We start from the raw sequence: 15,000 nt of genomic DNA, 5'->3' as shown, positions 1-15,000 counted from the left end.
CTAGTCCCTTACCAAGTATTGCCTTCGGCTCTTTGCGGATAATTCTTTTTTTTTCTCAAACAACACTTTTTAAAGCCCTGCGGCCCATATGAATAATTGATTGGCCTCACAGTCAAGACACGTGAGATAAACACCCGAACCGGGACTAAAATATGCCTTTTAGTTTGGAAACTCAACAATGATTTCAGCTTGGACCTCATGACAGAACAGCAGTAGCAGTTGGCTTCTCCCTAATCAGTTTTTTTTTTTTTATGCCTTTGCCTGGAGGAAATCATCATCTCTAGCCCAGCAGTGTTCTGTTTATATTATACGCTAAACCGAGCAAATAAGATGTTGAAAAACCATTTAATTTTCAACACGGAATCAGTTTATTTTGTTACTCACTGACCGATATATTTTTTTTTCTTGCATTAGAACTGTTTTTGTGAAATGAAAACTTGGCAGGACCTATGAAAGCATTCAAGAAGTTCTTTTTTGATATCATTTTAGTTCCCTGTTCAAAACGATCCTAATATCGCGAAATTTAAATTTTGTATAAGGAGTCACAAGTAAAAATAAATATAAGAGAGCATTGTAAAGCATAATAATTGGGAAGAACGTCGATATTTCATTCCACAGTCTCTGTTTGAAATTTTAGGAAATTGATCTATCCTTCTTTCCACCTCAGACAGAACAGGCCTCTACCGTGACCAATCAATCTGACTTTCCATTTGCCGGATATTTTTTAATATTTCAACTAGCACCGCTATCTCGATATTAAAACCCGACAGTGCAGTGAAGAAACAATTTATAATTAATCACATTTCGCTGCTGCACTACATTCACGCAATATGCTATGAATCACGGAAAGACAAAAGAAAAGGCTTGTTCAAAAAACAAAGTGTTCTAATCTAATGTGCAGAATTTTTTGTTTTTTGTTTAAATTTCTTTACATTTCCCGTCTTTAATTCTCTCCAGAAAATAAAACATGTAGATAGGCTTTATTGAAGACAACAAAACTTGAAAATCTTATCGCTACTCCACTAAAAACATTCCTCTTTTGATTAACATTTGTATTTTTTCATCAAAAATAACACCAGAAGCATAGTAATCGTTTCTCGCAGCAGTCTTGAAGCTGTCTCCAATTCTTGTGTATATCTCCCGTATTGATTTGACAAATTTAGAAACAGTTTTCCGTAATACATAGTCAGGAAGAAACGTCACCGATGACAGATGAAACCTAATCAACAACTTTCGGCTTAGCTTTTAAGATGATTTGAAATGAAAAAAACTAATTGTGTCGAGATAGAAAACAGTAATTCATATCTCAATTTGAAAATCAAACTTGAATATAATAAGCCACACTTTCGTTTGAAACCACATAAACGGATATATACGATAAACTGAAATTAAAGCGAAACAAATTTTCATTTAATATGAGCAGGTGGTAATGGCGAACCTCTTTCTATGCTAATAAATCTGCTCTTTCCTTCTAAAGCGCTTTTAATATTTAAGGACCTCTCTTGAAAAGATTAGATTATTTTCCGCCAGCTCTCACCCAAAACAGTTCCGGTGGAAAATAACGGAAAAGTAAACCTTTTTTTGTTGCAATGAATCACAGAATTTAATGATAATCAGATATTCTTGGAATTCTACATCAGTTATCACAACAATTGTCGTCGATCCAGTTTTTTTTTTCTCTGAAAAATAATCTAAGGACTGACCAACACTCAGAAATCATCTACAAAAGAAGCTTGATTCTTTAGGACGAGAGAGAGAATCAATTATGCGATCGAATATTTTGTGTGGATTCATTGTTGCCATTGTTCTTATGGGAATACCGGCATATGCTGTGGTCTTTTAAACCCTCCTTAGCTGGCTGGCTTTTCTAATTTTAGCATATTGAATGTCCTTCTGACCACTCTTTTAAGGCCCCATTGTGGTGCTAGTGGTCATGATACCGTAGGGGTTCGTTTGCAACCGCACTCGCAGTGTAATTCAGACGCATCACCCTACCCAGATCCTTAAGCAGCATAGCTTAACATTTGTAAAGCTTCCTCGCCGTTTTTCGTACTCCTCGTTTTTCGTAACTTTTCCGTGATTCCACTAGCCTAGTGTGAGGGTTTTTTTGACTCACTGCAATGCCAACAGCATTCGTATTGTTATGTAGACAATAGTTTTCTTTATTGGAAATGGAAATTGCAGTATTTTTTTTCCTATCGTGGCAATTGTTTTTGTCAATTTCACTAGCAATGGCTATATATTTGTAAGGATTGTTGACAGGTGCAATTCATATTTATTTCAAGTTTTGACTCAGTTGTTTAGATGCAAAATAAAACTCTTCATAGATTACAGTCCAACATGACGGTGTTTAGCATGGCTTGTGTTTGACATGATTGGACAGTAAATCTTTCTCGCAAAATGTAGATCTACACAGTCTCCTGGATATTAACTTGTCTGTCGATCACACAAAGTTTAGAATATATTTACTAGATCATGGATGCTGACTTGTATACCATTCGTGAAGAAATCTTCACTCTTGTCGAACCGCATAGAGTACAGAAGAAATGTAGTGTGAAAAACAAAATCTTCAAATGATCGTAGGCCCTCCAGGGCGCTTCATGTCAATACCCTTTTTGAGTCAATAAAATGGGTAATATAAAAAAATCAATTTAAAATAATATCGGGATACCGTGTGAGTTTTGATTTTTACATTACTATTATCGATTTCATCAAATTTGTCGAATTTATCGGCGCAAAATGTCTCCAGTTATTGGAGGGGAGTGAAACATCAGAAAATAAACAGTTTTAACTAAAACTGAGCTCCTTGAAATTTAACCGGATCATGATCAGTGATCCGAAATCACTAAGATCCTAGTGCCTCTGAAGTAGCAGTCTTTCAGTCGTGGATACGCGAAGCGTGTAAACAGCTGTTAAAATTTTACAATCAGTAAAAAATCATTAATATAACAACGAAAAACCACTACTAAGGTCAGTTAAACCGCTGTAGCCAAGTGTAATCGTTTCTTTTTCTTACAAACCTTAGGCTTGTCAATGGGATGTCATGTCTTTTCCCCGAGGACTTTCCTCTCGAGGACTTTTTTCTCGAATTTTGTCTCGACGACTTCGTATGTACTTTGTAGGAACCTATTGAGTGGAAACTGACTCCAGAGATCAATCCACTGATCCCAGGAATCACATGGGTCAACGCCAGATGGGTTTAGGCAATTTAGCAGCTGATCTGTTATCACTTGAGTGGTGCGATTATAACATTCATCTACAGCTAGATAAAAATAAAGTTACAGTCAAAGATACCATCTAGACAAAAATAATGTTTCTACGGCGCAAATCAATATATGAATATGATCAAATGGGCCCTAGACAAAGCTAATTCAAATTAACAAATGGTAAACACCACAGCGTACACTATTGAGTTATGGATGCACGCGGGAGGTTGCTAAGCACGAAAGAAGCGTAAGAGTCGCTCGAGGCGATAGCCGAGAGCGACTCTAGCTTCTTGAGTGCTTAGCAAACCTCCCAAGTGCATCCATAACTCAATAGTGTACGCTGTGGTGTTTACCATTTGTTTTATAACATAACATTGATACATTGTAGCTTAAGAGTTCCCTTTTATTTAACAAATCTTACGCGACCAGAAAAAAACAAGCGCGCGCGGAAAAATAGTCTTTGCATTTGCTCACGTCAGCAGCGTACACCCATGGGCAAATGGGGGACGCTAAATTGACCAATCAGAGCGCGCGCTTTACTTTGGTTATGTTATAAATACTTTTGAACTAAGCCATCTTCAGTCCAATAGATCAGATTTGCTACTGTTGTATTAAATAGTCCATTCTGAAGACATCGGGTGGTCCCCCCCCCTCCCCCATGCCAGTCCCCTTAAAACAAACAAGGAAAAAAGGTGAACTTAGATACCTCTTCAAAATATGAGCCGAACACGAATGTTCAATGGAATTCCAAACATTTTAGATACACCCACTTCAGATTCTTTGAATAGCATTACCATTTCAAACATCTCAATTCATAGTATGTCATTTCTAACCTGTGCTTTTGTTGATATCATCAGCAACGTCTAATATTTCTCGATACCAGTGATACTCGGCTGGATAAGTTCGTATGCACTCTGGGACCAAAGTTCCATTTACGGTGTCATTTCTTGTGGGAAAGGTAGTCTATAGAACACTTTCATAAATGGCTGCCGGATTAATATTCTTTTGTTTAAATTAGCCCTTCTGGCCTCGCTTGAGATAATGTTTCTTTTGAATTTCGTATTGGAGAACGGGGCCAGAAGGGCTAATTTAAATTTAAACAAAAGAATATTAATCCGGCAGCCATTTATGAAAGTGGTCTATAATAGTGAACTTCTCATGGAACGAATGAGATAATAAAGACACCAGGCTACGATGTTATTATAATAAAAACACGTCACCAGGCTATTGAAGGTCGCGGCCATACAATTCCTCTGAGACTGGGACTGAGATCCTTCCAGGACTCCATGACAGAGTCCCGCCCCAGTCTCTGTCCTAAGGCCATCTTTAGGCAAGTGAGCGGAATTCCTTCTATAATGAACATGATGAAGTACGGGATGAAAAATGATCCTACAAAAGCGCACAAATTATTTCCCTCCTAATAAAACAAAATGCTCTAGTTGATCAGAGAGATAAAGGTAATAACAAGAACAGCAACAATAATTTTAATGAAATTAACCGCAGTAAAATCAATACTCAGGTGTAGCCAACTTCGAAGCTAGTTGGCCCATCTGCGTTGACTGTCCATTTGCGTTGCAAGATGGAACAAGGAGTATTGTTATTCTCTCTGGGTAGGACAAGAGTCAAAAGTCAAGGCGCAAGAATTTCATAGGCTGTCCTTGACCGTTTCCTTTTTACTCCTAGTCAAGCAGAGGGAGACATCACGAGAGTAAACATTCTTGTCCAAGAGAAAAACACATCAAGCAGATCAAGAACTCGAACTCAGGCCTCTCGATCTAGAAGCCAGCACGACTAAATGTTTGGCGGCCTCGTCTCTCATGATAAGCAGAGAGAGCTCGAATTTTTTGTGGTATTGCTTGGAGGACGGGAAAATGTAGTTGTTACCAGCGAGAACTGACGCATGATACGATACACGGGCTCTGTTTTATCATACAGATCATAAAATTACACTGAATCCTCGCCTTTCAGATCCAAGATTCAAAACTATAATAAATTTCATGTTGGTTTTGAAACATCATCACCCTCTACTCTCCATGTTGACAAGAGAATAACCTGAATCGTTTTTAATCGGATAGGTTGCACTGAATAAACTGAATGAAAAAAAAAAAAAATTACCACATCCCTACCTCCTCCATGTTTGAAGCATAGCTGAGGAAATCTGACAACATTTCCTGTTCCCAGAAGATATGCTAGCATCGCTACAGAGTATTCCCCTTTGTTTTTCCAAGATTTAATATTAATAGGCCCATTTGCCTGAGAGGTTCTGCTGCAGGTTGATCCACAGCAGGTTATATTCCCTGAGCGAGAGTTGTGTTGTTTGCTTAGCTGCGACGGCATTTCATTTGCCTTGGATGGAAAGCGTTGCGAACTCGTGACTTTCGCTGGTATTCCATTACACTTCCAGTGATGATGATTATTATTTTCTATTCATTGGCGGACTCATTCTACCACTATGATTTACCATAGGTACGTTACGTGTTGTGACCGTACAAGGTTGACAGACAATTTCGACAGCTAGTCCACTGCTAAGTATGCTTGAAAGGTGCGGGCTCCTCTTTGCCCAGGATACATTGAGGATGTTGTTTGAATGGCTTGGACTGTGGGATTCCTTGCGTCTTATTTCGTCTTTTGTTATAATCATAGCGTCATCACCGCGTACTCTCATTGAAAATACTTCTACAGTATCTTCTATCATTTGGGTTGCAAAACTACTTATCTTTCTGCGGAATGTACATCTTTCCGTCAATCAGCACCAAAGGAAACAAAAACTATAAGTCATTCGAAAATGCGCGTTTTCCACCACCGAAAATGTTTGGTTATGTTTACTTAAAGTGTTCATAGGCTTCTTGTCATATTTCCTTCTGTTCTGATTACCTTTTGTGATCAGCGTTGTTTCCGAATTTACGAAACATAGTTACATCTTTGATTTTGTTAGAGAGAGCGAGGTCGTTTTTTCTCTAGAAGAGATTAGCAGGAAAAAAATGAAAAATCACAATTTTAGTGTTCATCTCTATTTGATACTTATAACAGCTCAGGAAAAGCAACCGGGCTTAAATTGGATGACACGTGAACCTTCATACAACGAGAAGAAAAATTTCTTACTTTAAGATATTTGACTTAAGAGTGATTTTATAACAGACGCGCAGAAGTTGCAGCAGCTCATACTGCCATAGTTATTTGCAAAGTTCATCGAAAATGTCTCTTACTATAAACTGTTATCTTCGGAACGGCCGACTAAGTCGATGGTAGAGGGTTTAATCAGGGTTTAATTAAGACACTAGATGGTACTTCAATTAAGACACTAGATAGTCAAGGACCCCTTCTTGGACTGTCAGTTATACCATGCCTAGGCTTTCGATACCAAAAACAGTCATTTGACTGCCAACAGAAAGCACGACTACTCCTGGTATGTCCTTACCGGTTGTAACTTTAGTCCTACAGGCAGCAAGGTAGTCAAAAGCTTCTGCTTGATTGACGAAATCAAAACTGTTGTAACGAAAGCAGGAAGCTTTTGAGTGCAACCGATAAAGCCATGAACACTTTGATTTGATTTTGACAGGTCAGCAAGTGAGTAGCCATCAATCAAATGCTTAACAATAAGCGATCGGAGCGTAAGTTGGTATGACACTTGAATTACGTAAATTATCATTGCGTGAGATGAAACCGCAAAGAAGCGAACAAATTGACGTTCTTTCAATCAGTCACGAAACTACTTATTTATCCTGTTTCATTTGTGTAAGCAAGGTGGAAATGCGAGCAAATTTAAACAAGGTAAGGTTCAAAGCTGCGCGAGCAGGCTTGCGGCCGGTTTTGATTTAACAAACTTGGTTGAAACAGGTTTCCGTAATTCATAATCAGGAAGAAGCATTACCGATGACAGACGAAGCCGAATCAATAGCGTTCTGCATAGCTTTTTAATCGTGTCCAGATAAAAATAGTAATTCGTATTTCATTTTGAAAATTATACTCAAATATGATAAACCACACTTTCGTATGAAACCATATAAAATGATATATACGATAATTTGAAAGCGGAACAAATTTTCATCTAATATGAGAGCAGCTGGTAATAGCAAACCTCTTTCTTTGAAAATAAATCTGCTCTTTCTTTCTAAAGCGTTTTTAATATTTTAAGGACGCTTTATTGGAAATATTAGATTGTTTGGTTTCCGCCAGCTTTCACCAAACACATTTCCAGTGGAAAATAGCGGGAAAAGTAAACCTTTTTTGTTGCAATAAATCACAACTGAATTTTAAATGGGAATCAGCCATTCTTGCAATATAAAAATGCAATTTCTACATTAGTTATTACAACAACTTAGGTTGTGGATCCAGTTTTGTTCTCTGGGAAATAACCTAAGAACTGAGCAACACTCAGATATCATCTTCAGAGGAAGTTTGATCAATTATGACAATTAAGAGAGAGGGCATCAATTACGTGATCGAATATCATGAGTATACTCATTTTTTCTACTGTTCTTAAGGTGATAACGGGGTATACTGTAGTCAATTAAATCGTCCTTTCTTCCATGGCTTTTCGTGGAGCTACGATGATTGCTTTTCTTTTGTGGGCCGAGTAATGGCTGTGATAAATGACAAACTGCTCGGGGCAAGATCAACTCGCCGGTGGCTCGAGTGTATTATTCCAGTATATGTTTAGCAGATCTTTCCGGCTTTCTTGGTAGACACAATCAAACGAAATCCATAATACTCGATCAACTTTCCTATTTTTAGCATATTTAATGTTCTTCTGACCACTCTCTTAAGGCGCCATTCTAGTGCTAGTGATTATAATACCGTGGGGGTTCGTTTGCAACTGCACTCAAAGTGTAATTGAGAAGCATCACTATACAAGATCCTTGAGCAGCATAGCTTAACACTGGTAAAGCTTCCTCACCGTTCTCGTAATCCTCGTTGTTTATAGCTTTTCCTCGATTTCACTGGCCAAGTGTGATGGCTTTTTATTTGACTCAATACAATGCCAACTGAATTCCCAGATTGTTATGTCGACAATAACTTTCTTTCTTGGAAATGGAATGGAAATTGCTGTATTCTCTTCCTATCTTGGCATTTCTTCTTGTTAACTTGTTAACAATGGGGAGACATTTAAAAGGATCGTTGACAGGTGCAATTTCTATTTATTTCAAGTTTTTTGATTCAATCAATTACATATTTCGGTTCTAGAAGCAAAATAAGACTACATAGATTACAAACCAACATGACGGTGTTAAGCATGGCTTGTGTGTGACATGATTGGAAAGCTCTCTCGCAAAATGCAGATCTAACTACACTCTTGGATATCAATTTCTCTATCAATCAATCAAAGTTAAGAGTATCTTTACTCGATCGCGGATATTGACTTGTATACCATCCATTAAGAAAGTTTCACTCTTGTCGAACCGCATAGAATACAGAGGAATTGTGGAGTGAACAGCAAAATTAAAGGATCAAAGGCCCTCAGGGTGCCTCCTGTCATTAGAGCTTTCGTGTTGAGTCGATAAAATTTATAATCGAAATAAAATCAATTGAAAGTAATAAGTTGTAACTCAATGCTGTGTGAGTATTGCTTTCTAATCTATTATTATTGATTGGATTAAAGTTATCAACTTCATCGGCGCAAAATGTCTCCAGTTGTAGTATTGGATACGCGAGGCGTATAAAAGACTGTCAAAAGTTAAGGAATCAGTGAAAAAACGATCATTACAAAAACGAAAACACGCCACTTAGGTTAAACTTCCGTGGCTAAGTGTGATCGATTTTGTGTTATCGCTTACAAACCTTTAAAAAGAAAACTTCTCATTGTTCTTGATTAGTGGAAGTCCGTACCCTAACACTGTGTTGAGCTCAGCAAAAAAATACTTAACCGAGAAACAATACTCAATTTCCCCTTTAGCCTACACTGATTGTCCATAATCAAGTCTATCACAATTGCAAGGGAACCATCCGCCCTCGTTGCGATTGTAAAACTGATAAGCTGCCCGTAGACCAGACTCCAAGGCCCCCTGAATCCATCCCGGAGCAAACGATAGGCCTTCACCAGCAAAGAAGATGTTAGCCATGGGGCATTGCAGGAGGTAGCGGACGTTTTGGTACTGTTTGGGTTTGAGCAAGACAAAGCCTCCTTGAGCGTTTGGTTGGTTGTACCACGCACATACGGCTCCCTTTTCAACCTGGCCTTTGATCTCGGGGTGGATTGTGGCTATTTGCTCTACTGCCTCGTATAGAGCAGTAGCAGGATCCAGGGAGCCAAACAGTAAGGCTTCTGTCTTCCACGTGTAAACCAACAGGATGCCTTTTTTTCCAGGATGCTCTCCAGTGACGTTGCTTGGATAATGAAGCTGCCCGATTGGAAGATTTGTTTTTGAGAAGCCTCCCTTAATGTCGTCTTTCTCCCAGAATCTGGTCTTAGTCTGTATGAACAGTTTGGTTGATGGACTGGTAAAGATGTCTTCTATGGCCTTGTGGAATTTCTGTGGGGGAGGTTCGGTGTGTTCACAGGGTGTGTAATTGATCTGTCTGAGAATGTTGATTGGAGTTGCCACTATAACAGCATCTCCTTCGATCTCAAAAGGCTGTCTGCTGTTGCTGAAGTAGCCTTTTACCACCACATGATTATTTTCAGTATCATGGATATCAAATTTGTACTTTATCTCTTTGACCGTACGGTTGAAGTGAATGTTTTCGTGAAGGCAAACGTCGGGATTCCAGCCTCCATTGTCTTTTTTGGTGAAGGCTTCTGGTAACAAAGACATCCCGCCTTTGATGCAATGCATTTCTGATGACCACCAATGTCCCAGGGGATCTCGGAGATGTTGCACAAGGCTTATATCAAGGTCCGGTGTATAGTTGAAGACAGAGAAGGCAGTGATAGCTGCATTAGGCCAAGGAAGGTACTTCTTGAGCTCTTCAAGGCTTGTCAAAGGGATGTCGTGTTTTTTCTTGAGTTCTGTCCTCTCGCACACTTTTTCCTGGACTTTTGTCATTACGGCTTCGTAAGTACTTTGGAGGAACCCATCGACTGGAAACTGACTCCAGAGATCAATCCACTGATCCCAGGCAACATATGGGTCAACGCCAGGTGTGTTTAGGCAATTTAGCAGTTGATCTGTTATCACTTGAGTGGTGCGATCATGATATACATCTGCAGTTAGATAAAAATAAAGTTACAGTCAAAGATATCCTCTAGACAATACTGATAATTAATATTTCGCGCACGCATATGAATCTGATCAAATAGGCCCTAGAAAAAGCTAATTCAAAATTCTTTTGAAATAGGCCATTCTCAGTCCAGTAGATCAAATTGTCGCTGTTATGTTAACTAAAGACATCGGGTGGTGGTTTCCCTCCATAACAAGTAATCTTTCTCTTTTAATCAATTTTAGATGCGGTGCATTTTAGGTGCCGAACAAAGGCAATTAAAACTCGATCGCATTTTCAGTCAGTCGTTCCGATTGTTTCCGGCATAAACATTAACTATCCAGAGTTTTGAACACCTTTCCTCCCGAAATTATGTATCATATTTCACACCTTCTTTCAGCTCCTCCTTGGGCTGCGCAACTTCGTGGGATTTCGATGTGTGCAAGGAAGATGTGCTTTGAGAGTAATGTGTGCAACAGTTGGAGATATCACAATACCAAGGGGATTTTAGAAGTTTGAAAATTTTTTAACCTCCTGCTAGGGATGTAGAATACTATACATAGTTAAATGAAGTTTGTAACCTTAGTCAGCTGCAGTGCTGTAAACTTACTGATATTTGTGATGTCGTGCACGCCATTTTCAGTTAGGGTAGCATTCCATCCAGGCCAAAGTTTGTTTGTCCGCTCCAAAGGATTTTCATTCCATTCTGTAAAATACACGAATTTGTAATGACTCTTTCCTCTCTCACTGCCTTCCATGGCCCATGTGTATAAATGGTTAAATACACGAATTGGGTACTAGGTATCTCATTCCAAAATATAACATTTTTCACCATAAACTTATTAAATGAGTTAGCCTCGCGTTGCAAGGTCAGGCCACTGCTCTTCAGTTCATGAGGCTCAAATTTTAAAAATCAGTTTCACTCTTAGGGAGATAAACATGCTAAACTACAGTACTACCCTGGGCTCGGAACGTCTACACCTGACTTCGAGGGGAGACATTTTATTAATGTATCATAAAGCTCACCTTCTACACGGACAGCTTCTTCGTTATAAAACTTTAGAAAAGCTTTGTCACTGTAGTTGGCAAAATGTGCCAAGGGTAGGTTGAACCGTTCCTTGGAAGCATAAAAATCCGTCAGGAAATGGGTCTTGGTCTCCGCGTCAGGGGGACATGGTAACCTCATGGCACCAGCTGTAATTGAAATTAAGAGAGATGCAGAAAGGTAACGAAACCACTCATTACAGATAGTTTACGAGAAGAATAAAACCAGGTCGGTCTCCGCCAATGGACTACAGTACTTACCCTCAGCGTGGAGTCCTTTTGCAAAACCGTCTTTTTCCCCAAGGGTGTGAACTCTACCTCCTACTCGCGTCTGGCTTTCTAGTACTACCACCTCGTGTCCAGCTTGCGCCAGTTCAAATGCAGCCACTAGCCCAGCCATTCCAGCTCCAACCACAATCACTTTCTTCGGATTTTTCGTCTCTGAATGTCGCTCAGGGTTCTCCTCTTTCTGCCTCCATTTTTGGAAAGCGTAATTTAGGCCCTCTTTAGCGATATCCATCAACAGTGGTTTCAAAAGATCGCTTTGTTGAACAGGTGTTTGCCCCCCTGCATACATAGCCATTGCAGGTAATGGGCTATTCACTGCATCATCCACATAGTTCCCCAGATCCCCAGTAATCCAGTTAGGTTCGTTCTTTGGCGAAACCCTACCCAATCGCTTAGCGACGTCCCGATCTACTGTCTTTGTCGTCATCGTGATTTCTCAGCTGTAGATATCAAAGAAATTCTCTGAGGTTCTCAATAGGGTAAACCGTTAAACCGTTAGCCTTAAAACAGGGTAAAAAGTTAGCCGTTAGGCGTAAAAATTCGAAAAGTTTAGCCGTAAAAAAATATTGATCAAAAACAAATTTTAGTCACGCAGGCGAGAATCGCAAGATCTTTTGTTAAGATTTTCTTGTGTTTTTGTAGTGAAGAGAAAAGCCGAGAGACTTAATAGTTGCCACGTTAGTGCATAATTCGTGTCATTGTACCTTCAGTTATTCCATTCCAGAATGGTCCTAGGGTTTCCTAGGGTTTCCAAGGGTTTCTCAGTAGAGTGGTAACGGCTAAAATTGAATCATGCATAATCGTCTGTTTTGAGAGCCTTCAATTTAATTGGTAGACTTGTTTCAGTGACGTTTGTAAGTTCACCGACATGTTATCGCGTTCAGACGAATAACCAGTTAAATTTCTCAGTCTGCAGTCTGCATTTTGTACCTAGTCTGCATTTGTACCTAGTCTGCACTTTGTACCAGGTCTGCAGTCTGCATTTTATACCCGGTCTACATTTTCTCCATTTTCAGCTTTTGCTCCAGCTGATACAGACTGCCAAAAGAAAAACAAGCTCGAATTATATTCTTACCGTTGTAACTTAATTTCGGCAGGTCCAATGAAAGTATGATGAATTAATGCGGTAGTGAAAAAGCCATAAGCACTTTGATTTAATTTTGATAGGTCGACAAGAGAATAGTCATCAATCAAATGCCTCACAATAACCGTTCAGAACATAAGTTGTAATGGCACTCGAATTACTTAAATTATTTTTGTGTGAGATGAAACCGCAATCAGTCTCGAAACTACTCATTTATCCTGTTTTGTTTGTACAAACAAGGTGGAAATACAAGCAACTCTAAAACAGGCGAGGCTCAATGCTGCGCGAGCATGCTTGCGGCCGGGACTATAAAACCAGACAGCCTTAGACGTAATATTCAAATTCTGTTCTGTAATAGCTCCTGGTTGAGTGAAGGTAATTGCTAGAAGGAAAACAGGATGCTTAATTTCCTTGGCGTGGCTTTTGTGTAGTATTATATCAGACGCCATATTATCATTTTAATTAGATACTTGGCATTTTCACCGGTTTCCATTAAAAATATGCGATCGCTTCTGAGTCATTTCCAGTCGTCTCAGTCGCAAGGATAGAACTCGAGTCTATCTAGGACGACTGATCGTTTCTGTCCCAAGGATCGTCCCGGCTGATCGCAAGAGCGTTTCCATATGATCGTCGCTGTCGCTTCCAAGTATTTCAAGCGACAGAGACGACTGTTGCGACAGGGACGATTACATGGAAACCGGGCTTAAACTTTTAGAACCGTGAAGTGCGCTTCTACCACGAACGTTCCACTATGAAGCCTCTAAACCACGTCACACAACTGCAGCACAAAGTCTTGAAGAAGTGCCTAATTTCTTAGAAACATTTACTCCAGAAGGTGATCCAGATGGAATACCAGAAGAATAGGAGCTGTATGAGCCAATCAACCACGTCACAATGTAAATGAAATACAATTAGTCAGAATGACACTCCTAATTACAAACTACAGTCTATAACAAGAAAGTTGAATTAAACGGGCGGAATATGATTTTTTCACAGCAATGTCACCGTCAGACAAGTTTCCGTGGGCAATGCAATGCTCGAATGTAAGGGAGAGGGCATCCGAAAAAGGAAGATTGTACTCTCCCTCTGCGCCCTCTGCGACTCCCTAAATAAAAGGCTAACTTTGACCAAAAGTCTTTTATTACGAAAACAGTTTACTGTTAATTGATTGGAACCAGTTGAAATTTATGTTTTCCAAAGATTTATCGCATTTCTCTTTCTTTCAGAAAAATAAAGTTTATTTCCAAAAGTGGCGGTGGGGGAAGGCATGAGAGGTTGGAGTTCAAAGCTGCACATCACTCGTGATTTGGTTTACTTAATGATTACCATCCTGAAATAAGCCCCTTTCCAATAGTTAATATGCGAAGCCAAAATTCAAGTGAACATTCCTTGCTAGCTATATTTGCCAAATAACTTTCGCCATGCAATGAATGGATCAGCTCCACAAGGAAGGTCGTTAATCAAGCTCGCGTTGAAACAAGCAGGCTTTGTTTCTGCCCTCAGTTTGTCGTCTCTAATAATCAACTTCTTCCTTACAATTAGACGAGGCGTCTTTGAAAGCTCTTTCATGGTCGTCACATCCTTTCATTAAAACTGATAAACCTCTAAATTTTTAAGCGTTGCAGCAGCTGATACTGACATAGTTATTCGCACAGTGCTTCGAAAACGTCTCTCATGAACTGGAACGGCCGAATAAGTCGATACTAGAGGGTTTACTCAGTTTTTAATTCAGACACTAGATAGTAATTTTTATGCAGGTGTCAAGAACCCCACAGTTATACCATGCTTAGCCTTTCGATACCAAGAACAGTCATTTGACTGCTAATAGTAGCACGACTTTTACTGGTATGTCCTTACCGGTTGTAACTTCAGTCCGGCGGGCAGCAATAAAGTCAAAAGCTTCTGCTTGAATGACGAAATCAAAACTGTTGCAACGAAAGCACAAAGCTTTAAAGTGAGATTGAAAAAGCTATGAATACTTTGATTTGGTTTTGACAAGTCAACAGGTGAGTAGCCATTAATCAAATGCCTCACAATAAACATTCGGAACATAAGTTGCTATGACACTTAAGGATGCTAATTTCCTTGGCATGGCCTTTGTTTTCGATTATGTTGGATGTCATATTATAATACAAAACGTAATTCGCATATTGTGCCATAGGTGCCCTTAAACTTTCGGAGCAGTGAAGCGCGCTTCTATCACGAACGCTCCAGAATGAAGGCTAAATCATATCACACAAC

The 15,000-nt window shown here is 39.4% G+C and overlaps 2 protein-coding genes across 2 annotated transcripts in view; both read right to left on the bottom strand.

The window, feature by feature from the left end:
* Positions 1-538, bottom strand: part of LOC111331437 (histamine H2 receptor-like) — a 4,305-nt gene extending 3,767 nt beyond the window's left edge. Inside the window, exon 1 of the mRNA XM_022936553.2 lies at positions 1-538. This exon is cut by the window's left edge and continues 3,767 nt beyond it. The gene's annotated coding sequence lies outside the window, so the exon portion shown is untranslated.
* A 7,786-nt stretch (positions 539-8,324) lies between these two features.
* Positions 8,325-12,130, bottom strand: LOC111331451 (uncharacterized). The gene is made up of 4 exons (XM_022936570.2): positions 11,649-12,130; positions 11,370-11,537; positions 10,954-11,049; positions 8,325-10,347 (listed from the first exon to the last, which is right to left on the bottom strand). Exons 1-4 carry the CDS (start codon positions 12,100-12,102, stop codon positions 9,101-9,103), a joined length of 1,965 nt encoding a protein of 654 aa, XP_022792305.2. The 5' UTR covers positions 12,103-12,130; the 3' UTR covers positions 8,325-9,100.
* Between the last annotated feature and the right edge of the window lie 2,870 nt (positions 12,131-15,000).

This window comes from Stylophora pistillata, chromosome 3 (genome assembly GCF_964205215.1).
Source record: "Stylophora pistillata chromosome 3, jaStyPist1.2, whole genome shotgun sequence".
NCBI lineage: Eukaryota > Metazoa > Cnidaria > Anthozoa > Scleractinia > Pocilloporidae > Stylophora > Stylophora pistillata.
Note: the sequence above shows the minus strand (reverse complement) of the source record. Positions and strands in the feature narration are given on the sequence as shown.

What these genes read in the sequence shown, in the direction of transcription:
- LOC111331451 (XM_022936570.2), bottom strand. Translation starts at nt 12,102, where the DNA reads ATGACGACAAAGACAGTAGATCGGGACGTCGCTAAGCGATTGGGTAGG. An exon ending in AGAAGCTGTCCGTGTAGAAG is followed by an intron (nt 11,050 to 11,369) that starts GTGAGCTTTATG and finishes TGTATTTTACAG; the next exon opens with AATGGAATGAAAATCCTTTG. An exon ending in GCACGACATCACAAATATCA is followed by an intron (nt 10,348 to 10,953) that starts GTAAGTTTACAG and finishes ATCTAACTGCAG; the next exon opens with ATGTATATCATGATCGCACC.